Source organism: Mustela lutreola, chromosome 1 (assembly GCF_030435805.1).
Source record: "Mustela lutreola isolate mMusLut2 chromosome 1, mMusLut2.pri, whole genome shotgun sequence".
In the NCBI taxonomy this organism is placed as follows: Eukaryota; Metazoa; Chordata; class Mammalia; order Carnivora; family Mustelidae; genus Mustela; species Mustela lutreola.
The window spans coordinates 276156216-276180338 of record NC_081290.1 but is presented as its reverse complement, the minus strand read 5'-3'; the positions used below and the strand labels follow the sequence as shown (position 1 = coordinate 276180338).

Here is a 24123-nt window from a genome sequence, read left to right as displayed (position 1 = left end):
AAGTGTCCAGTGTCTTTGCTTTTTGATGGCTTAATGTTTTATTTATCGTTGGCTTTGAGATATTTAATGATGAGTTGCCTTCAGGTCTGTATGTTCCTTTTATCTGGGGTTTGTTAATCTTCTTGAATCTGAGGTCTTTTAACTTTCATCATGTGTGATTACTTTTCACCTGTGTTTTCTTCAAATAATTCTAATGACATTCTTCTTTGGGAAACCTATCATATGCATACTTGGTTAGTTGAAACTGTCTCACAGATTATTATTATTCTTTTTATGTTTTTGATTCTTTTCGCTCCCTTTGTCTCATTTTGATACTTTATTGCTGTATCTATAGACTGACTAACCTTTGCTTCTGTAATGTCCAATCTACTCTACCTAAAATCCCTTTTATCTTTTACCTTGAACATGGTATTTTTTTCTCTCTAATATTTGAAATCCTTTTTTAAAATATCTTCCATGTCTTTAGTTATCTTTTTGAAAATATGATATACAATTATAATAACCATTTTTGTCCTTGTTTGATATTTCAAACAAGTGCAAATTCTTGAACAGTTTCCATTGATTGGTTATTCTATTCATTATAGATCATGTCTTCCTGCTTCCTTATATGCCTGATAATTATAGAATATATTTCACACATTGTGAATTTTTCTTGATGGATACTGGATACATTTGTATTTTAGCAATAATCCCTCAGTTTTCTTCTAGGATATAGTTATTTTGAGATAGTTTAATCCTTTTGGATATTGCTTTTATAATTTCTTAGGTGGGACCAGAGCAGTGTAGAAGTAGGGCTAATTATTCCTCTTCCTGAAGGAAGACCTTCTTGAGTACTTTACCTCAGGCCCCACAAACTATGAGGTTTTCTACTCCTTGTACAATACATTCTCACAATTTCTACCTCTGTTTGAGTTTCAGATACTGTTGCCTTTCATCATCTTAGATGGTTATTTCTTTCACCTGGATGGTTTCCTCTTGCATGTCCTGATCACTAATCTGTCCAATAATCCAGGAGGATTCTATGCAGAGATCCAGTGTTCTTTCTCTGCACAGCTTTTCTAGTGCTGGTACTCTATCTTACAAAATTCAACTACCATAGACTTCTGGACTCTCAACTTTATTCCTTCAGCTCATCAGGAAAGTGGCACAATCATGGGATTCACCTGATTTGTTCCTTATCTGTCAGGGAAACTGGCATTTGTTGCTTGATGTCAATGTTGTGACCACTTGTTTCATATTTCTTGTCTCTATTTTTGTTTGGTTTGGTGCTTTTATTTTTCTTATCTTAGTGGGAAGTTAAGGCCATCTTAATTGAAAGCAGAAAACAGTATTCAACAGATCTTAAGATGAGTCTTGGAACTAGTCTTTCCATTCTTTTCAAATAATTAATTTCCCTTTTTATGCTTCTTATACCCCACATAAATGTGAAGAAATATTGATATTTCCTTAAAGATATGTTAAGAATGTAATCACTTCTATCCTCGGGCTCTACTTGTCCCGGATTAAACCTTTATTCTCTCTCAAATGTAACATGATCAACTCCCTCAGTGTCTTCAATTTCCCATCTCAGAGTTTTCCATCCATTATTTGCACAGCAGTGATAGCTGTCCCCTTATCAAAGATAGATCAAACCACTCCTGAGCTCAAAATCCTCCAAAGGCCTTTTTTATCATTTGGAATAAAAGGCAAGTTTTACAATGGCCTATATAAGTCCTACAAGATCACATTCTATATTATAAGTTCATCATATCTCTTTTATTTCTTAGTCACATTTATGTTCCCACCACCTTTGACTGTGGTGTTCCTCAGCACATTAGTCATTGGAACTGCTGCAATATTTGGTCCCCATGGAACAAGCTTCCGATAGGTAGCCAGAGTCTATCCACTTAGCTCCTCAAGTGTTTGTTTCAATGCTATCTTTGCAGAACGCTCCCTGATAACCTTAATTAAAGGGTGACCACCATCCTGACTACTGGCTCTATCCCATTTTCATATAGCTCAATCCAATCCATCCCACTGTATAGACCAGTTCTCATGCTGCCTATTTTCTGTAAGCCCAATAAAGAGAGGGATTTTTGTTATTAAACTTCACAGTATATGTTTATTTCCTTGATTAATTAATTTATATAGTATCTATCAGGTATCTTCTTTGTGTGTGACTTTTACTATACTAGACTGTTATAGATAAGGTTGTAAAAAGAATATATGGAGTCTCTGGTTTTATAAAAATAAATGTTTAGTAGAAGAGACAGACAAATAGGGTAGTGCCAGAACTTGTAGGAATAGTACTTGACCTGGAACTGAAACTAAATTAGGTTAGTATCTGAAGGATGAGAATGAAGACACAATCTGTTGGTGATTATCCTCATTTGAATTTTGAAAATAATGTATATTTTTCTTTATTTCTATGCTTATCACACATTGATTCTTGCTCACCTCCCCCCCCGGAAACAACAGAACAAGACTACAGCAAGATTAACTACAGTATACATTGACTAATACATAATTTAGTGTTAGTGTGCCCTACAGTGAATTTTAAGTAAAACATTTGCAAACATTCTGAAGGTCCTATATAGGGCATTTTTCACCTCTTTGTTCCTCACGCTATAGATCATGGGATTCAGCATGGGTATAACCAAAGAATAAAACAAGGAGGCTATTTTATCAGTATCAAATGAATGACTGGGTTTGGGCTGCACATACATAAAAAACAGAGTACCATAAAATATGACTATCACTGTCAGATGGGATCCACAGGTGGAGAAAGCCTTGTGCCTGCCCTCTGCAGAGTTCATCCTGAGCTCGGCAACAAGGATCAGCATGTAGGACACAAGGACTATCAGAAGAGAGGACACCAAATTAAAAGCTGAAAAGATCAAAATTATCAGTCTAATTTCATGTGTGTCTGAGCGGAGCAAATCTATCAATGGTAGACTGTCACAGTAGAAATGCCTGATGACATTATAGCCACCAAATGATGAAAGGAAAATTTTTATAATGGTCAGCAAAGACAGAAGGATGCTGTATAGATAGGGGATTGCCACCAGCAACTGACATAATCTATGTGACATGATGACTGTGTAGAGCAGAGGGTTACAGATGGCCACATAAAGGTCATAGGCCATTGCTGACAAAATGAAAATTTCACTAGTAATAAATATACTAAAGAAGGTGAGTTGGGTAGCACACCAGGTATAAGAGATGGTAGGCTGATCTACAGCAAAGTTTGCTAGCATTTTGGGTCCCACAGCTGTTGAATAACCCAGATCAGTGAGAGCCAGGTGTCGGAGGAGGAAGTACATGGGTGTTTGTAACCTGGAGGCTATCTTGGTGAGCATGATCAAGCTCAGGTTACCCACCACTGAGAAGAAGTAAAATGTGAGGGAGAGTCCAAGCAGTGGAGCCTGCAGCTCAGGGGGTCCTATGATTCCCATTAGAATGAATTCTTTCCATGTCGTTAGATTGTGCATCTCTGTACAGGCCATTTGGGAAACCTGTATTGGGAAGAAATGTACAAATAATCACTAACTTTCAGGACATATGACTGAGATGACCATTGTAGTAAGTGATTAAAGGCTGAGATCTTGCATTTATGGTCTGTTGATTTATTTGGCTGTCTAACACCTGGCAGCTCAAGTCTCTCTTTACCAACTCAGCTAAGCTCTTTATAGCTTTCTTAGACACCAAAAGCACAAACAGTTCAAGTAAAAATAGATAAATGGATATAATCAAATTTTTTTTAAAAAAAAACAGACTTTTGTGCATCAGAGAACACTATAAAAGATGAAAAGATGACCCACACAGTGGAGGAGGTTGCAAGTCATTTATCTGGTAGAGCTCTGTTATATAGAATATGTAAAGATTCTCCAATTCAACAGAAAAAACAAACAAACAAACAAACAAACAGTGCAAATTAGAAAATAGGCTAAAGACTTGAACAGACATTTCTCACAGAAGATAAACAAATGGTCAATAAACTCATGAAGAAAGGTTCAACACCCTTAGTCATTAGAAAAATGTAATTCAAAACCACAATGAGACAGCACCATACACCCCATAGGATTCTTTTTTTTTTTTAAGGATTTTATTTATTTATTTATTTGAGTGAGAGAGTGAACAAGAGAGAGAGAACACTACCCCAGGGGGAAAGCCAGAGGGAGAAGCAGACTCCTCGATGAGCAGAAAGCCTGATGCTGGACTCCACCCCAGGACCCTTGTATTATGACCTGAGCTGAAGGCAGATGCTTAACCAACCAAGCCACCACGTACCCTTAGGATGGATATTAAAAAAATAAATAAATAAAAAGGAAAATTATAAATGCTGACAAAGGTGTAGAGAGATTAGAACCTCTATGTATTCTTGTTGGTAATGTGAAATGGTACAACCACTATAAAGACGATTTGATGGTGACTCTAAGTTAACCATAGAATTGCCATTATAACCTGGAAAATCCACTTTTAGATCTGAAGAGTACAAACTGTTGCCTCACAGTAAATGTCTAGGTTTCACCAAAATTTATAATAAAGATGTTTACAACCTTGTATTCACCCAGAAACTTCAGTTACCAAAGCAGATTTTCGAAGAGATTGCTGAAACACTGAGGGGGTATCAGACACTAACGAGGTCCTGGAGAGAGGTCCTGGAGAGTCGCTGGTCTGAGTTACTTACAGAGACAAGTGCATTGCACTCACCTCTGAGGAGGAATCTGTTTTCCCCTGTATTCCTAACAGAACCTCGTGAGAAGGATTTATGTGTATCTTTCCTCTTTTGAGGCTCTCCCTGAGGAGAAAGAATACAAGTTAATTAAGCTTGGAGGTTAATGAAGCTGTGATGTACCTGCTAATTGTATAGGACATCTTTATATCCCCCTACTAATGAAGTTCTCTTAGATACCATTCTGCACAGTGTCTCCTGGTTAACTCTTTCTACTCTAATGGAGAGATCTGGAATCCAAACATTGTATCTATAGGAAAGATATTTTCATTTTTCTCCCAACCTGTAATTTTCTCTTGTTAATACAATGGCTTTTTAGGATTACATGGATGTGAACATAATGGAGGAATGTTTGAATCACGCTTATTGCATCCTTTTAAAAATTCACAAGGTAAAATAATATATGTATGTGTAGCCATTTTTCCCTTATTGGTGGTGTTTTAAACTTATTATTGAGTATATTTGCATATTGATAAATGTATTTATCATAAATAAATTTTACAAAGGTAGCACTTTGTGTAATTAGAATCCAAATTATACAGTAATGACAATAACAAAAATAGAATAAAACATTATCAGGACCTCAGAAGACCCTTCATTCTCCTTTCTACAATCAACTGTCCCCCTTATACACACACACACACACACACACACACACACACACACAACCATTATTCTGTTTTTTAACAACATAAATTACTTTCACTTATTTTTGTTACTTCATATAAAAGAAATCTTACACATACTATTTTTTGTGACTGTTTTTTTTTTCAGTTAATATGCTGTTATAGTCATTGCAGAATGCTCATTTTTATGTCTGTATACAACTCTTTTTTATGAATATATCACAAATCAGTTGTCCATTATTTTATTGTTCAATATTAGAACTGCTTTCAACTTTTAGGCTTTACAACTAATGATATTATAAACATTCTACTTCACCTGATGTTTTGATGAACATAAAACTTTCTTTTTTCACATCTTGGATCTTTATGAAATAACAAAAAGTGGATTTTATCATGTATTTAGAGAATGGTTAGAGAATAATTTATAGATTATAAAAAATATCCCGATAAACATAAAAGCTTCTTAACAATGGTAATTAAAAATGGCTACTCCCACACCCTTTGTGTCTACAGCAACACTGACTTAATCTTGAATATAATTCTATTTCTGTGTATCTCTTATCCTAAAAACCTGAGCCATAGGCTATGCATTTTTAACATTAGTAAGTACTACCAAATGAGTTTCCAGAGTAGTTATAACAGTATGCATTCTTAGTAGCTGTGCAAATTATTATAATTATTTAATATTCTCATTAAGATTTGGTATGTTCCATCATTTTCTTTCTAGCATTATAGATGATGTGAATGGGTAACTATGTGATTTAATTTGCATTATCCTTGTACTGAATGAAATAAAAAGTCTTTCATTTGTTTCAGAAGTATTTATATATTTACTTTGAAAAGTACTTGTTCATGTCTTTTGTCATCATTGTACTGTATATCATGTCAACTATTCATTGATTTGTAAGAGTTATTTTTCAATAAGTGCTTTTAGATAATTTGTATGTTTATTTGAGAAAAAGTGAATCTGGACACCTACCCAGATCTTACTAGAATCATTTCTATTTGATTTAAAGATCTAAATGTGAAATGCAAATAAACAGTTTAGGCAAAAACATAATGGGACATTTTTGTGGTAGTAGAATATTTTAACAAAACACATAAAACAATATTTGTATAAAATTAAAATGATTCAATGAACTATTTTAAGAATTCTGTTCATCAAAATTAATAATGTGAGAGGGAAACTTTCATAGTAGGAGGGAATACTTTACCAGTCCTATATAATCAGATATACATGAATGAAAAAGGACTCATGAAAAATATAAAAGTAACTCTTCCTCCAGAACAGGAGGGGGGTGGCAAAGAAGATGAATGAATTTAATATTCAGTGAAAGACAAATAACAATGAAACTAAGCTGAGTTACTATGGGCACTTACATAAGTTACACATTTTGTTTCAAAACGTATAATAACATTAAGGTGTCCTGCTTGTAAGCAAGAATGCTGGGCTGATTTCAAGGGAAAACCTCCTAGTCTTGGGGACAATTTCAGAGGTAAAGTTTCAAATATTTCAGTAGACATTAAAAGTTTTATGTAGATTTTTAAGTGTAATAATATGTGTCCATCATTATAGTATCATACAGAATATTGTCACTGCCCTAAAAACTTTTGTCCTCAACTTATTTGTCCTTTTCCTGCCCCAGTATACAGGTTTTTTATAGATATCATTTATAATATTGTTTTCTTTTATTCTGGTCACTGAGGTAGTTTATTGGAAATAGGTGTTGAATGTTATCATAAATCTATTTAAGGTTTTCTTTTAACTAGTAATAATGTTAATTTATGTTAATTTATTTTCTGTTGGCATTTGCATGTCTCTTCTTCTAGTTCTCCTCCTCTTCTTTCTAGCTCTTCTTCTTGCTCTGCTGTGTAGATTATATTTTTTGAAGATGTCATCACGTATTCACCCATTCCACCCTTGATAAGCACTTAACACCTATGATGACTACATCTGCCACAAACATTCTATTACTTATTCTCCAGTGGACATAATTGCACAGGAAGGGAATTGCTGCATCATAGAGTATACACACACCAAATTTAGTAATTATTCTCTTATTTTTCTAAAGTATTTATGGTAACGTACTCTCCCTGAAACAGTTACAAGAATTAGAGTTTCCCACACCCTTATCGACACTTTGAATTATTATCCAAATTTTGAATTTTAGCTACCCTGCTGAATGTGTAATGGTATCACAGTATATAATCTTCACTTACATTTAATGAATAATTTTTTTGAACACATTTATGCATTTTTGGCAGATTTGATACCCTTCTGCCCTTCCCCCCAACTTATTCATTCCCTAACAATAGGTTGACGGTGTTGATCATCTTCATTCTAGAAGTTAGAACAATTTGTTGTTTTATTTTGTTTTGTTTTACAGATTACTTTGAAGGGTGTGTGTACTTCACATGTGGTCCCTCTGGACTTTTTCGCTTTCTTACAATATTTTTTTATTAATAGAAATTTTCATTGTAGAGGGTACTATTTCTTTATTAGCATTATTATTTCTTGTACCCTAAGGAATCTTTGTTGATCCCAAGTCATGAAAATGTTATTTTACTTTGCTTTACCAAAATTTTGGTTTCAGCTTTCACATTTCCATTCATAGCACATCTCAATTACGGTTTGCATGTAGTGGATAAAAGACCAAGATTCATGTTCTACATAGGAACCTAATTGAATACAGTCAGTTTATTGAGAAGCCTGATTTTCCCCTCTACATTGTGGTAGGGCTATTATTTTAAAACTCGTGGAATTACATACGTGATTCTATTTTGGACTTTATTATTATACTCTTGATCTCTCTGTAAATATGTGCACTGATGACATATTTTTAAAAATAATCTCACTTCATTAAAGGAATTGTTTCTGTTATTGGAAGTCCTCTGAAGTCTTTCTTCTTCTGAGATATTGCCCTGGATATCTAGATCCTTTGCATTTCCACATAACTTTTGATATCAGCTTAACACTAAAAAATGCTATTGAAATTTTGATTGTTACTGCATTAAATCTACAGGAAAATTTATGGAGAACTGGCCTCATCATAATATTTATATCTTCTAACCAATGACATGGTATATATATAAACGTTTATCTCTCCTCCAGTAACTCAGTAATGTTTGTTACAGTGTCTAGCAATGAAATCATGCAAATCGTTCCTTAGACTGTTCCCTAAGTATTCTATAGATTTTATCTAGCATAATTGATAGTTTAAAATTTCAACTTTACCTATTTTTGCTGGTGGATAGCAAAATAATTCGTCTTTAATATGTTGATATTATATCCACTAATCTTGCAAAATCTACTTACTATTTCTAATGTTTCAGTGTGAAGTTTTTTGAACTTTTAATGTACATATTTATGACACATGAAAATAATCAAACTTTATTCTGCTTTCCCATGTTTACACATGTTCATATATCATGATGTAACAAATCTGAAATGCCACCTATCAAAGGGGATATAGTTAAAGTGTCAACAGGGATACAGCTAAGGACAGACAGTGTTGACTACACATTGATGTATATATGCCCAGCACACACACACAGAAAAAAAAAAACAATAAATGCCATCTTATGTCAGTATGCCAGTGTGGTGGGCACTGGTCTTAAAGTGGTGTTTAGTCCACAAAATATATTTTAAAAAAGACACCAGAAAGGCTTAAAAAACTATTTAATGGGGGTGCCTGGGTGGCTCAGTGGGTTAAAGCCTCTGCCTTCAGCACAGCTCATGATCCCAGGGTCCTGGGATCGAGCCCCACATTGGGCTCTCTGCTCAACAGGGAACCTGCTTCCCTTCCTCTCTCTCTGTGTAACTTTCTGCCTACTTGTGATCTCTGTCAAATAAATAAATAAAATTAATAAAAAAGTTATTTAATGGCAGATGTATTGACTTCCCTTAAACCCTTAAATTGTAACATAAGTATTGGCAATTTGAGAATAGAAGTCTGCACTCCAGTTGCTCATGGTAATACTTAAGGACAAGTAAAAATTGATACCAGAAGGATGATCACTACTGGAATAACTATAAGTTGAAAAATGAAAAACATTCTAGTTTCCGTTACTTTTATACATTACACTTTTTAAAGGCCTATGTCATATAATAAACAGCAGTCTGTAACATGATTTATTATATACAGAGTCTATACTGAGTCCTACATAGGCAGTCTGTGCAGACTTTTCCAGATTCTATGCAGGGAACCTTTTACCTCTTTGTTCCTCAGGCTGTAGATCATGGGATTCAGCATAGGTATAATCAAAGTGTAGAATGCAGAAGCAATTTTATCAGTATCGAAGGAATGACTTGATTTGGGTTGCACGTACATGAAGAAAAGTGTTGCGTATAATACAACAACCACTGTCAGATGGGATCCACAGGTAGAGAAGGCCTTGTGCCTTCCCTCTGCAGAGTTCATCCTAAGGATGGCCATAAGGATTAGGATGTAAGACACTAGCACTATCAGAAGGGATGAAACCAAATTGAATGCTGAAAAGATCAGTATTATCAACTCAATATCACGTGAGCTTGAGCAAAGCAAAGTTAACAAGGGAAGACTATCACAGTAAAAATGTCTAATGACATTATGTCCACAGAAAGAAGACATAAATATTTTTATGGTGGTTGTCAGAGAGAGAAAGGCACTGTAGAGATAGGGGATGGCTACCAGCACCCAGCACACCCTTTGTGACATAACAACTGTGTAGAGCAGAGGCTTACAGATGGCCACATAGCGGTCATAGGCCATTGCTGACAGAATGAAAAGCTCACTGATGATGAACAAGATGAAGAAAGACAGCTGTGTGGCACACCAGTTGTAGGGGATTGTATTTTGGTTAGTTACAAAATTTACCAGCATTTTGGGTCCCACAGCAGTTGAATAACCAAGATCAATGAAAGCCAAGTGTCTGAGAAAGAAGTACATGGGTGTTTGGAGCCTGGAATCCATGTTGGTGAGGATGATCATGCCCAGGTTGCCCACCACTGAGACCGTGTAGATGACGAGGAAGAGCCCAAAGAAGGGAGCCTGCAGCTCTGGACGGTCCGTGATTCCCATTAGGATGAATTCTGTTAGCACTGTTAGGTTTTGTTTGTTCATCCAGGCTGTTAAGGAAAATTGCTGTGGGAACAACCATCACAAGGGTCATTGGGTTTCAGGAGACAATGTCTGTTGAGATTTTAGGATGCAAAGCCATTGTGGGTAAGATAAACCTAATTTTTTAGACGGGTTAATTTAAAATAAGACTCACCTCCATCACTGAACCTGGAACTAAATTTAGAAAGTGTTAAAACCTAAGAAATAGGGCAATCTTTGTTTGTTTGCTTGTTTATTTGTTTTTCTTTGATGCCACATGCTAGCTGGAATTCTTGATTTTTAAAAAACATTTTGCATTTAAAATGCCTGTAATTGGCTAAATATACAATACTTTAGAAGGAATTATAATAAAAGTAACAACACTCTGCCTCTTGCCCTAGCAAACTTTAGTTCCAACCTCCATGTAAACCATGATTAACCCAGTTTCCTATCTGTGATATGTTGCACACCAAGTAAAGCCTGCATCTACAAGTTATTCAATATAAAAAGGAAGAATTTGGTACATTCTTACATTTGCTTTGACCTTAGAACTGATTCTCTGAAATGATGTGTTTAATGATATAGTTGTACTTTCTACCACATTCAAAGACAAGTAAAGGTTAGACTGTATTTTTTAATTTATTACTTAAAATCATCCAATATACTGCTATAAGTGCAACAGACAGAAATATCACTCTAAAGTAGGGGATACTATCTCAAATATCTTAGAGGTTGGCAAATAATGTTGCACGAGGTACATGAATGAAAGATTAATTTGAATACTGTTCTTACACCTTTATTTCATCTTTCATCATATGTACATGAAATGTTTTCTGCTAACACATTTTATTTAAAGATTGCACTTTATCAGGGTGCCTGGGTAGCTCAGTTGTTAAGTGTCTTCCTTCGGCTCAGGTCATGACCTGAGGGTCCTAGGATTGAGCCCTGAATCTGGCTCCTTGCTCAGTGAGAAGCCTGCTTCTCCTTCTCCTACTCCCCACTGCTTGTGGTCCCTTTCTCCCTGTCTTCCTCTCTTTGTCAAATAAAAAGTGAATAAAATAAAAAAAGATTGCCCTTTATTGATTTTACTTTTCTAACTCCTTTCTCCTTCAGATTGTTTTTAAAGACAGGTGTCCCAAAATTTCATGAAAAAAGAGATTATCCATATTTTTTACTAACTATTCCAGAGTGAAAAAGTGAGAACCCCACTATAATTCATTCTGGGAGACAAAATCATGATTTAAAAAAGAAAGATATGATAATAAAAGAATCCTACAATATATTCAGTATATGTGCATCCCACAAACTCACATATATTCATGATATACACACACACACACACACACACACACACATACATACACATAACTATATCTACTCTAAACAATATGTCACTTATATCAGTTTTTAAAAATGTGTAACAATTATAGGACATCCAAGCTGCATTCATCCCACATTTGTCTGGATGATTGAATTTTGGAAATTCTATAATTAGAATTCATCACATTATCCAACTGAATTAGAAAGAAAATGAAGCATTTTAATGGATGAAGAGTTAATGCCATTTAGAATGGACAAAAGCTATAAAAATTAAAAATAAAAGAGAAATACCATAATGATAGAATATCTAATATAAACTGCCAGGTACCTACTTTTAATGTCTTAAGACATTTTGGGGAAAAAAATACAGAAACCTAAACAAATTAGAAAAATATGTTCCTGTATTATACAAGTTAGTGTTATAAAAGTTTCAGTTGTGCTCAACTAGAACCTCTGGATGCCCTTAAATAAGCAGAAATTTCCAAAAGAATAGAATAAAAATTCAATATTAATTTGACAGATAAATTACTTCATAAAATTTTCTCTATCCAAAAATCTATTCAAAATATTTATGGTAAAGCAATAACAAACATTCATTAGCAACAATCCAACAAGTGACAAAGCCTGATGTCTTAAGCTGTAAATATACCCAAAGAAAGGACTATCCCACAGCAGTTTTCACAGTTTGGCAAACCTCTTCATCTCAACATTCATTTTATTGTGATACTACAAAACTCTGTGGAGTTCTTCTAAAACTCAACTGAGTGAATATTTGCGTGGCCTCCTCTCACCAGTTCTACACAAGCACTGCCTGGAAAGAAACAAGGAAACTGAGCATCAAACCTGACTCTTAGCAGGTTTGGAAGCAGAAACTCCAGAGCCGTACCCGGACCTGGGGGATGGGCATGGAGGCCAAGGATGTCCTCTTATGCAAATGAGAACACTCAACCTCAACTCAATATTCTATAACATTTTGTAAATAGCCTCACCTGAGTGGTCATACTGGGTTGGTCATACTGAGAACACTGCACATTTACTAAAAGTTGGGAGGGAAAGAGGTCAGAAGAGGATTGTAAGTAGAGCTTACGAAAATACTAACTCCCCCTTCACAATTTTTTATTGTCTGCAATCTCAATATCAATGTAGAAATAATAACAAATAGAAATGAGGTCCCTTACCACCTTCAAAGAACACACTCATTATGGTAAACATACATCATTACTCCAGAAAACCTAGTTATGAAGAGAGATGATTTACATGCATGATGTACTGTACTGAGTCTGGCTTTGGTGACTATACTCATATCGGTCATTTCAGTGGAAGACAGGGATCCAAAATCATATTGCATCTAATCTAGCAATCAGTATAATCAATGCCATCTATTCACCTTAAGTGAAGACTGTCTTCTTGTTCCTTTGTGTGATTACTAGACCTGAATGCTGTCAGAAGAATTTATGAACATCTTCTCCCTTTGAGACACTCCCCTGAGAGCGTGAATGCAATTCTTGGTTATTCCCAAAGCATCTGAGAGCAAGAAATGATGCCACTGGTCTTTTCTAATTACTCAGAGTAACTTTGATTTCCCTATTGAGGAGTTTTAAAAAATATTTTATTTATTTGAGAGAGACAAAGAGAGAGAAGTAGGTGTAGGGCAGAGGAAGAGGGAGAAGCAGACTTCCCACTAAGAAGGGAGTCCCGTGTAGGTTCCATCTCAGGACCCTGAGATTATGACCTGTGAGTTGAAGGCAGATAGCCAACTGGCCCCCAAGCACCCTGTTTTTATATATACAATTCACTTGCTTTCCTTACATATCATTTTTATTGTATTCACTTAAATGTCTGGATGTAAGTAGAATATTTCTCAGATACTTTCATCATCTATCAATTACATAAACTTTTAGTATTTTCCACAATGGATTCTTCCATGTTTTATATCTGAGGATAAAAACAAAACTATTTACACATGACCTATAGTGTGTTAAAAGCTCAGAAGGAATAAAAAATTAGGAATATGTATGTAAGTAATTTATAGGGCACCTGGGTGGCTCAGTGGGTAAAGCCTCTGCCTTCAGCCCAGGTCATGATCCCAGGGTCCTGGGAATGAGCCCCGCATGGGGCTCTCTGCTCAGTGGGGGACCTATTTCCCTCTCTCTCTCTGCCTGCCTCTCTGCCTACTTGTGATCTCTGTCTATCAAATAAATAAGTAAAATCTTAAAAAGGGGGGGCACCTAAGTGGCTCAGTTGGTTAAGCTTCTGCCTTCAGCTCAGGTCATGATCTCAGGGTCCTGGGATGGAGCCCTGCATTGGGTTCTCTGCCCAGTGGGGGGCCTGCTTCCCCTTCTCTCTCTGCCTGCCTCTCTGCCTACTTGTTATCTCTCTCTCTCTCTGTCAAATAAATAAATAAATAATCTTTTAAAAAAATAAAGTAATTTATATTCAGTTTTTTAACCTAAGGAATTGAGTTAATGATACATAATTCCACAACCTGTGTTCATCCTCATCCTAATTCCCACTCCTACATCAGTTTCCTTTCCCTACACAAGTATCTCCTCCACAAAAGTTGATATATGTTCTTAATAAGAAATTCAGCTTTATGGGGTGCCTGTGTAGCTCAGTCAATTAAGTGTCTGACTCTTAGTTTCAGTTCAGGTCATGATCACAGGGTGGAGAGATTGAGCCCTGCACTGGACTCCACACTCAGTGGGGAGTCTGCTTGAGATTTTCTCCCTCTTCCTCTGCCCCTCCCCCCACTCATACTCTCCCTCTTAAACTCTAAATTAAATAAATAAATATTTTTTCAAAAGAAACACAGCTTTATAAAGTGAATATAACTCATGCTTTGAAGTGCGCACATAAGTTGTTACATGACTTATTTCGATTCATCAAGGTTCTCAATCAACTATATGTTTTTGAATTTTATTCATTTTCTATATACACAATATTTTGATGGCTTCTGTTTAATAAAATTGCTATAATCTGTCTCTACCCCCATTTACTATAGGTTTGCTGCCATAGTAAGAGGCATTTAGTTAGTTCCCAACTTGTGACTCTACATGCATCCCCACAATTAACTTTGTGTGTGTGGTCCCCACTGACCCACGAATGAACATGTCTGTGATGTATCTCTTGAGGCCCTGTTTTTGGATAAATAGAGCACATTTAATTTATTTACATAAGGATGGATCTATTCCAAGATTTCTTTAAACTGCATACATCCCACCATCAGTACACATCATTTCATATTGTGGACGTCCAACTCATGAATACGTAGCGCTTGAACAAATGGTAAAGGCTGCAGCAAATAATTAAATCAGATAAACTTTATAGAGCTAATATAGTTTTCCTTGGTTTAATACTTTATTTTTTAAAAGAATCCAAATACTTGTCAAGATTTGAAAAAAAGAAAAAGTGTGCTATGATCCATGTAAACAAAGAAGTTCAGACATTATAACGGAGACTGATGCACATTAATTCTAGTATAATGTTACTATTTGGATGTCTATAACATGATAATGCTGATGAAGTGGTTGTTGGTTGAAAAAACACTGACACACACCTCATAGCAAATGGGTGGAGGTGACCTCCAAATCCTACTTTTCCTCACACCTGGCTAGCTGACTTCTCCTCATGGCAACTGTGAAGAAGTAGCTGAGCTGTAGCCTGACTCCTCTTGGAAGCACAGCCCCTCCCTGTGGGCAGCCAATCTCCGTCCCTACTGTGTGAAAGTCCTGAGTGCCTCCCATAGTGCTTTCTGTTTCAGAGCTTGTAGTTCTTTTCTTCAATGGTTTCCTTGAAAGCATTTTTTTTTTCATTTACATTGAGATGGCTTTTGAAAATAGCCATTTGGAAAGCAGAGGTGATAGATGAAACCCATGGCACGTAGACATCTGGTGAAGACTTATGGACTTGCAAGGAGACGGCATTAGCTCAATCTAAACTTACCTAGACCTTAAGGGATAAGAAAATCTGTATCAGAGCACTTACAATTACTCAGTTTAACTTTTTAAAAGAACTTATTTATTTATTTATCTGGGAGAAAGAGACTTCATGGGTGAACGAGGGGAGGAACAGCAGGAGAGGGGGAGAATCTCAGGCAGACTCCGTGCTCAGTGCTTCATCTGATGCAGGTTTGAACACATTACCCTGAGATCATGATCTGAGCTGAAATCAAGATTCTGATGCATAACCCACTGAGTAACCAAGATAGTCTCTTAATTTAACGTTTAATTAAAAAAAAAAAGAATCATACCAATTCTGTTATCTTTAAGATTATCAATATGGTAGGAAACAATACCAGACATATTTCCTGGAATGTAAATAAAATATTAGGATATATGATCATGGTGCTTCAGAACAAAATGAACTGCTATGAAAATAATCCTTCAGTAAGTTTTGGAATTTAAATTCATGAAATGGCATTTACTATGCTGAATTTGGGGAAGCTTGGTGGTTTTTCTTATTTTCACAGTCTTGAAAGGATTCAGTGTCTGTCACACAAGATTTACGCACTTGTCATGCTTTCTGCCTAGAGTATCCCTATATATGGAATCAGGTCAAAGCTACTGCTTCTGTGGCAGCTGCAGAAAGAGGGGTCCTGTGGCTGTTTGAAGTGTGTCCTAGCGTTCAGGTGTTGTCAGACTTTGCCTTATGGCTGTGTCTTGCATCTTCTCTTGCCCCTCACCACTAGAGGGATTTTGTTGTCACTGGACACAAATGTCATGGAACCTTAATAGCAGTTAGTTAGGGATAAGCTGGAAGTACAGGTGACTTTTCATAGGGCGTGAGCTTTGATCAGTTGGAGATTAAAGCTGTCATATAAATTATTTTCCATACCTTACTTCATGGGGAAACTGGTACTGGGCTGATACACTTTCCTGACTGGTTGATAGTTTTTTTGATAAATGTGTGCAAGTGATATGTGAGTACATGTGTATGTGTGCATACACTTAGGAACCTTTGAACTAAATACTTTCTGCTTATCCTTCATTAGAAGAGGGCTTTGTGTATATTTTACTTAGGACAAACTTTGTAGCTAAGGAATTTAGAGGGGCAATTAGTGAAAGGTTTTGAGACCATCCCATTGAGTATTAGTGAATGAGACATGCAAAATTTTAGATTGCCTGGTTTCACGAAGCACACCATATATATATATATTTGAGGCAGAAATATGTCTCCCACCCTGTCAAAGATGCCCAGAACTGTGAACATGGTGCCTTCCATACAAAGAGATCTGCTGATGTGATTAAGTTAAGGACCTCCAGTTGGGAAGTCTAGTCTGGACTCTCTGGGTGGGACCAACGTAATCCCAAGAAAGAGAGGGAGGTAAGAGAGTCTTAGTCAGAAGGAGATGTGGCAGTGCAAGTAGAGGTCAGAGTTATAGGGTCACTGTTTGGAAGGGTGTGTCAAGCAAGGGAAGAAGGTTGTCTCTAGAAGCTGGAAGAGGAAAAGAAACAGACTCCTCTGGAGGAAGGAGCAAAATCTGCTGATATCTTGGTTGTAGCCCAGTGAGACTCATTTTGAAATGTTGACCTTCAGAACTGTGGGATAATAAGTTTCTGTTGTTTCAAACCACTGAATCAGTGGTGATTTGTTGTAGTATCAGTAGGAAACTAATACAAGTGACAACATAATTATGTTTAGAACACACATATGTAAACAAAGTTAAAAAGTGGAAAGCACTACAGTTTTCATTCTTGACTTTAATTCATTGAATAAAATACATAGGTTTGGTAGACATGCAAGGGTGAGTTTAGACATGTTGCTCCAATTCCATTCACAACTAGACTCAAAGACAATGGTTTTGTGCTGAGGAATATACTTCCCCAATTGTACAGGTATAGGTTGGTACAGCCAAATACAGCAATGGGTAAACCAGACTAACAGAAAATAAATTATCTATACTATATACTTTAATATATTTATAAAAAAGAAAACTTAAAAAATATTTTTGTAAAGATTTTATTTCCTTATTTGACACAGAGAGAGAGATCACAAGTAGGCAGAGAGGCAGGCAGAGAGAGAGGGGGGAAGCAGGCTCCCCACTGAGCAGAGCCCCAATGTGGGACTTGATCCCAGGACCCCGGGACCATGACCTGAGCCGAAGGCAGAGGCTTTAATGCACTGGGCCACCCAGGTGCCCCGAAAACTTAAAAATTTTTAAGGGTAATGCTATCAAGTTATTGCTACTTCTGCCTGTGGTGAAGAGTAATGTCTGTGACACACTGTGACTTTTCTGTTTTCTGCTAAATATTTTGCTTCTTTAAAACGAAAATTAAGAGTTAGCTTACGAAACTAAGTGTCACATTTCATCTGTTTGGCTTGTTTCTGACTCCCTGAGAATGTCAGAATCTACTTTATTTCCAGGTATTGCCTTACCTCTCATGCCATGCCCTGTCTCCCTCATTACATTGTATGTTAGTAGCATTTTGCATGCACAGATAGAAAGAGATAGAATAAAAATGAATATTTATTTATTTATTGGAGGTGGTGCCCTTGAGAATTGGTGTCACCTTAATGGCAATGACTTTTTTTTTTTTTTCCCCCCTTTGGTCTACTAACCCTTGACTGCAAAACACTAAACAAAAATGCTAAAAGAAGTAGTGTTTGATTTATATTTTTATACCACAGATGATTAGCTCTACATAATGTTAGGGAGAAAAAGAGGATTGGAGAAAACTAATTTTATATCATATCAGGATAAATATCAGCATTTTGTTTTATGTATATGTACCACACAAGAGGAATGAAAAAGTGGACTCTCCCTTCATGCATTGTCTTCTGTTTTTCTACATGGCCTATTCCCATGAATATCTAAGCATTTTTTTGTTCAGTTTTTATTTTATCCTAAAGGTTTCTTTTTCTGTGATATAAATTTATGTGAAGTACAAGATAAAAATGGATTATAAAAGGTAAACAAATTGTAAGATAAAATAAACAAAAAGTGAAAATAAAACCTTTTGTAGTTGAACAAAACTGATCTATGGCAAGAAAGATGACCTGACGCTTGACCAACATCCAAGGACTGGTTTTCACATAATTTCCCCAATTTCATATTTCCTGTTCCTTGATTAGAAATTATAAAAGCCCAGTAGCAAGTTGTGTTTCATTGTGAAATATGCTTATTCTGGAATTATTGTTTACTACTTATATAAGTATACTTTCTTTGGTCAACTAACACATCTTTGTATTAGCAAAATTTGGGTATTTGAGGTTGGAAAATAAAGGGTTAAAATTTTCCCATTGAAATCCATGGAATTTTTAACTATTTATTACCTCTGCATTTAATAGAGATTAGCTTTTTAGAAGCAAATGAAAACACTTTCATGAAGACAATTGAAGCTTTAAATTTACATTAATTTGAAAGACTGACAAGGGTTATTTAGGAATCGCTTGAATGCATCTTTCACATCTTTGTTCCTTAGGCTATATATAAGGGGATTCAGCATTGGTATCACCAAGGTGTAGAAGACAGAGGCCATTTTGTCAGTATCTAAGGAGTGGTTGGTCCTTGGTTGCAAATACATGAAAAGAATTGTCCCATAGAACACAGTGACAGCCATCATGTGAGAGGCACAGGTGGAAAAGGCTTTTCGTCGGCCCTCTGAAGAACGGATCCTCAAAATGGCAAGGACAATGTTGAAGTACGATGTTAGAACAATAATCATAGAGAATATCAAATTGGTCCCTGCAGAGATAAATATTGCTGTTTCTGGGATGTAGGTATCAGAACAGGACAACGCCAACAAGGGAACAGTATCACAGTAAAAATGGTTGATTACATTGGAAGAGCAGTATGACACAGAGAACACACAGGAGGAGACAGTCAGTGCTGTGGTCAGACTGTAGAGGTAAGTGAGGGACACCAGCAGTATGCACATCTGTGGAGAGACCACCACCATGTAGAGCAGAGGGTTGCAAATAGCCACGTAACGATCATATGCCATTGCAGCTAGCATGAAAATCTCACCAACAATGAACACCAGGAACCCACCCAACTGGGCTGCACATCCATAGTAGGATATGGTTTTCTTTGTAACCAAGAAGTTTACCAGCATTTTGGGGGCAATGACAGTAGAATCGCCAAGATTAATGATAGCCAAGTGCCTGAGGAAGAAGTACATGGGCGTTTGGAGCTGAGAGTCAACACTGGTGAGGGTGATGATGCCCAGGTTCCCTGCCATGGTCAGTCCATAGATCAGCAGGAAAACAAAGAAGAGTGGAATCTGGAGGTCTGGGCGATCTGAGACTCCCATGAGAATGAACTCAGTCACCTGGGTGAGATTTTCTGAGGCCATTTATTTTGTTGTTCTCATCTTTTAATGGGGAAAATGGAAGGAAATTAATAGATGGTCAAATTGATTTTTCTGGTAGATGCTAGGTTGTAGACTGTCTCATATAAATTGGATAATAATTTCTGGTCACAGGTAAAAGTGTCAAATTTTAATTGTATTTCTCATAATCTTAAAAAATTCAGAAATACACACTTTCTAGAGACTAATTTCCTGTTAAAAGTGTTGTACAAAGCCGTTTTCAATTGTGTTAGATATAATTTATATTAGTTGAGTGTACAAAATCTATTATATGTATTGCTATATATTTGTGTATTTTAATATACTATTGCATGAATATGTATTTACATATACACATGTATCTGTGTATGCTTTCAGTGATAAAAGATAGCTCTGTATAAGAAGTTGATGAGCCAGGGTGACCTCCAATGACTTTCAGTTATTTTCTCCTTAGCTGTCACTGGCTTTCTCTTTCGTCCATACCTTGTCATCATCCTTGGGAATTCTATATTCCTGTCAAAAATGCTTTGACTCTGCTAGTTTTTTTTTTTTTTTCTTTCTTTCCTTATCAGTTTCTACCATACCACACTGATTCAGCTGTTCACTGATGGACTACCTCAGTAGTCCTCCTTCTTAGTGTTATTCAGAAGCTGATTTTTTAAAGTAACCACATTTCTTTGGCCAAATAAACTAGTCTTTTTGATCGCTCTGATCTTTACCTGTTCAGAAACATCTCTATTATTATGTTCTGGCAGCCATTTCTTTTTTTTTTTTCCATCAAAAGCTTCTTTCCTTAAAATTGTTTAATGCCTGTTTGGATGTTTAAAAGAAATATTACTTGTAATTTTGATTTGCTCAAATTTGATTACTTTGTTTTTCTTTTATAGAGAAATGATTGGAGACAAGTGCTAATTTATTCATTATTTACTATACTTTAGACCCAGAACAATGTTAGCCATTTCAAAATAATGATCTCATTATTCTGCAGGAATGTCCAAGAGGACATGGAATTATTTCTATGTCTGATAAGACAGTTGTGGCTCAATGATTGTCATGCAAAGCATCTGCAGAATATTGATTGTTGCTGTAGTTTTATGGTTTTGCTTTATGTGTTTTGTTTGCTTGTTTGTTTGGTCACTTGGTTGGCTGGAAGTTAGGCCACCAGTTACTAGCTGTGGGATTTTTATCAAGTATTTATAATCTTGTGTGAATATAATGAGATACTACACAAACATGGGTTAGTACAGAGCCTGATAACAGTGAGAAATTTGGTGCCAGCAGTTCTTGTTATTAGCACATTTTGAACAATTTTTCTAATGTGGTGTCCTATTTGTATCCCACTAACTCATTCTACCTCACTGAAGAGTTTCATAGTTAAAATGGAAATAACAGGTGAACTAAAATTTTGTATATCCAAGCAACTGGGACACATGATATCTAGGTATATATTTAACAAAAGAATCAGGCAGGGGGCTTTCTTAAATCTGTGGTGTTTGTTGAATCAATGATACTTTATTCCATACATCAAATATATGTCTGATGAGGTTATATGACTGTGTGGCACTAGATATTTCATATCTCTTTTCTCCTGCCACCATATCTATAAGAAGTACACAGATGAGTTTAAGGTGGAAAATACAGAGGTGACACTCACTTTAAATAAAACATTTCCTGTTTGCTTCTAAAAGAGTTCAGTGCATGGTTCATCCTGAGATATAATTCGCTCAATAATTGTATCTTTAATTTATCAAAGCAAAAAAAAAAAAAATACCACAAAATGTCATTGTAGATGTGTACTATGAATTTCTGCAATTAGCTTTTAGATAGAAATATTTGCATAGATCATTATCACTTATTAATTCCTTTTTTTAAATAAAATATTACTAATGACAATATTAGGATTGTGTTTTATTTTGGTAAGCATATATCACTGAAATGAAGTATTTTTCTCCTATTTCTTTTGAAAGGTTTCTGATTTAATTATTTTTGGCAAAGCTATGTTAGTTTTTGACACAACTTATTTTAAGCTTGTTGCTGAAAAGAAATATTTTATAAGTCTGCCCAAATACTAGCATGTCAGGAAAAGAACTTTAAAAATGTACCTAATGTTAATCATTTATATTACAACTAGGTGGAGAAATCATACTGCAATTTGTAAAAATAGCTACTGAAATGATTTCAAGAAATCTTCTATTGGTCCCTTACTGTACAATTTGTCTTAAACTTATTTAAACCTGAGCTGTTTTGGGGACAAACTACACCTTGACAGGAGCTGTCAGTGTCCACCAGCATCTCAAAGCCTGCCAGCTGACATCAGGGAACCTTTCTCTCCATCATAGAGTTTGTCACTCTGTGCAATGTGAACATCCAGAAGGGGAGAAACTTATTTTTCTTGATGTTTAACAATTTAGTAGGTCCATCTTGGAGAAGAAATCAGATATTTCAAATTACTTAAGAAGCTTCCTGTCTGGTGTAGAGGGCCTTCTAAAACATCAGTCTGCTAGCTCTAGGGCAGAAAAATTCCTCTTTATCCTAAGGTGAGATAGAATCCTCTTAAGGACTCTTCATTTCTCTGTAGAAATGCTCACACTGCTTAATTTAACAGGGGTGCTGGGGACCATGCTTTGAGTCATTTCTCTGTCCCTTCCACTGAGGCTTCAGAGAATAGGGAGTTAAGTCCCCAGTCAGTCCTGAGTCTGATTTGAATCCATAAAGTTCCCAAGATACATGGTCTTCACATCCAGGATGAGTACTAAGTAAATGGTTGGAGTGAACCTACCTGTCCAGAGATCTGCTGAGACCCACTGTGAAGGTTCTGCAGGAGGCATGCTGAAGAAATTTACCTGTGTCTGATGTCCCTGAAGACCTGCACACGGGAATAAGCTTGTTTATGGATCCAGGCCCCACGCATGAAAACAGGAATTCCCAGATAAAGTTCTGGTTCCTCAGGGAGAGAAAGACCAATTATGCAAGTTTCTACACAGGAATTGCACCCAGAGAGTGAAAATGTAGGGCCAGCCTAGGCATTTGCTTAGATGATCCTATTGAGTAACAATCTCACGCAATGATTCCACCCTTTGGGTGTTTGTTTCTTTTGAATTGTCCCCTGTGGTGGTTGGGAAGTGTGGCTGCTGGCCCTGAGGTGGAGAAAATTCAACAATTAGAAGCCCAGGATTCTGGCTCCAGTGTTCCATTTTACTGTGAATGTTGGGAGTAGAACTGAAGGCAAAGCCTTCATTCTAGTCAAGAACAAGCCCTGGTGTATCTGTCATAATATTCAGATGACATAGAGCATAAATTCAAAATGGGCATGGTTGCAAGAATACTAAACATCAGTCATGTTAGAGGCTTTCAGAAGGTACCCATCAGGGGCGCCTGGGTGGCTCAGTGGGTTAAAGCCTCTGCCTTTGGCTCAGGTCATGGCCCCAGGGTCCCGGGATCAAGCCCTGCATTGGGCTCTCTGCTCAGTGGGGAGCCTGCTTTCTCCTCTCTCTCTGCCTGCCTCTCTGCCTACTTGTAATCTCTCTCTGTCAAATAAATAAATAAATTCTTAGGAAAAAAAAAAAAAGGCACCCATCATATGCCTGATCTTGTTGCTGGTTTTTTTTTAATTAAAATTATTTAATAGAGAATACATTCTTCATATAATCTTGTGATCTTTCCTCAAGCATGTATAAATATGATTTAATATTCACAATATTTTTATATTACTCTTGTGCAAGATTTTCTAGTCTGTAAGTTTTATAAGTAAAAAGGGCATGTCTAAATAGTTTGTATTAATGCCTTCTAAAAAAATACCCAGGAAAGAGTAGGTGCTCAAAAGATATTTTCTGATTTACTGACTGATGCAATGAATGATGAATAAGTGAATGAGTGAATATAATATCCATCTTAAAATTCTGAGATAAAGTATGAGGTTTTATTTTCAGTTCTGCCATCTATCATTAATGTGATTTTAACTTTGATACAGAAGCAATGATAGGGGCGCCTGTGTGGTTCAGTGGGTTAAAGCCTCTGCCTTTGGCTCAAGTCATGATCCCAAGGACCTGAAATCGAGCCCCAAATAGGGCTCTCTGCTCAGCAGGGAGCTTGCTTCC

At 36.2% G+C, this 24123-nt stretch overlaps 3 protein-coding genes across 3 annotated transcripts; all 3 read right to left on the bottom strand.

Annotated features, from left to right (window-relative positions):
* Positions 1–2513: 2513 nt before the first annotated feature.
* Positions 2514–3485, bottom strand: LOC131810514 (olfactory receptor 8K3-like). Its single transcript, XM_059138535.1, has one exon. The coding sequence runs from the start codon at positions 3483–3485 to the stop codon at positions 2514–2516; it is 972 nt and encodes a 323-aa protein (XP_058994518.1).
* Positions 3486–9500: 6015 nt separating this feature from the next.
* LOC131822634 (olfactory receptor 8K3-like) lies at positions 9501–10442 on the bottom strand. Its single transcript, XM_059158921.1, has one exon. The coding sequence runs from the start codon at positions 10440–10442 to the stop codon at positions 9501–9503; it is 942 nt and encodes a 313-aa protein (XP_059014904.1).
* Positions 10443–19084: 8642 nt separating this feature from the next.
* Positions 19085–20032, bottom strand: LOC131822633 (olfactory receptor 8J2). Its single transcript, XM_059158920.1, has one exon. The coding sequence runs from the start codon at positions 20030–20032 to the stop codon at positions 19085–19087; it is 948 nt and encodes a 315-aa protein (XP_059014903.1).
* Positions 20033–24123: the final 4091 nt, after the last annotated feature.

What these genes read in the sequence shown, in the direction of transcription:
- LOC131810514 (XM_059138535.1), bottom strand. Translation starts at nt 3,485, where the DNA reads ATGGCCTGTACAGAGATGCACAATCTAACGACATGGAAAGAATTCATT.
- LOC131822633 (XM_059158920.1), bottom strand. Translation starts at nt 20,032, where the DNA reads ATGGCCTCAGAAAATCTCACCCAGGTGACTGAGTTCATTCTCATGGGA.
- LOC131822634 (XM_059158921.1), bottom strand. Translation starts at nt 10,442, where the DNA reads ATGAACAAACAAAACCTAACAGTGCTAACAGAATTCATCCTAATGGGA.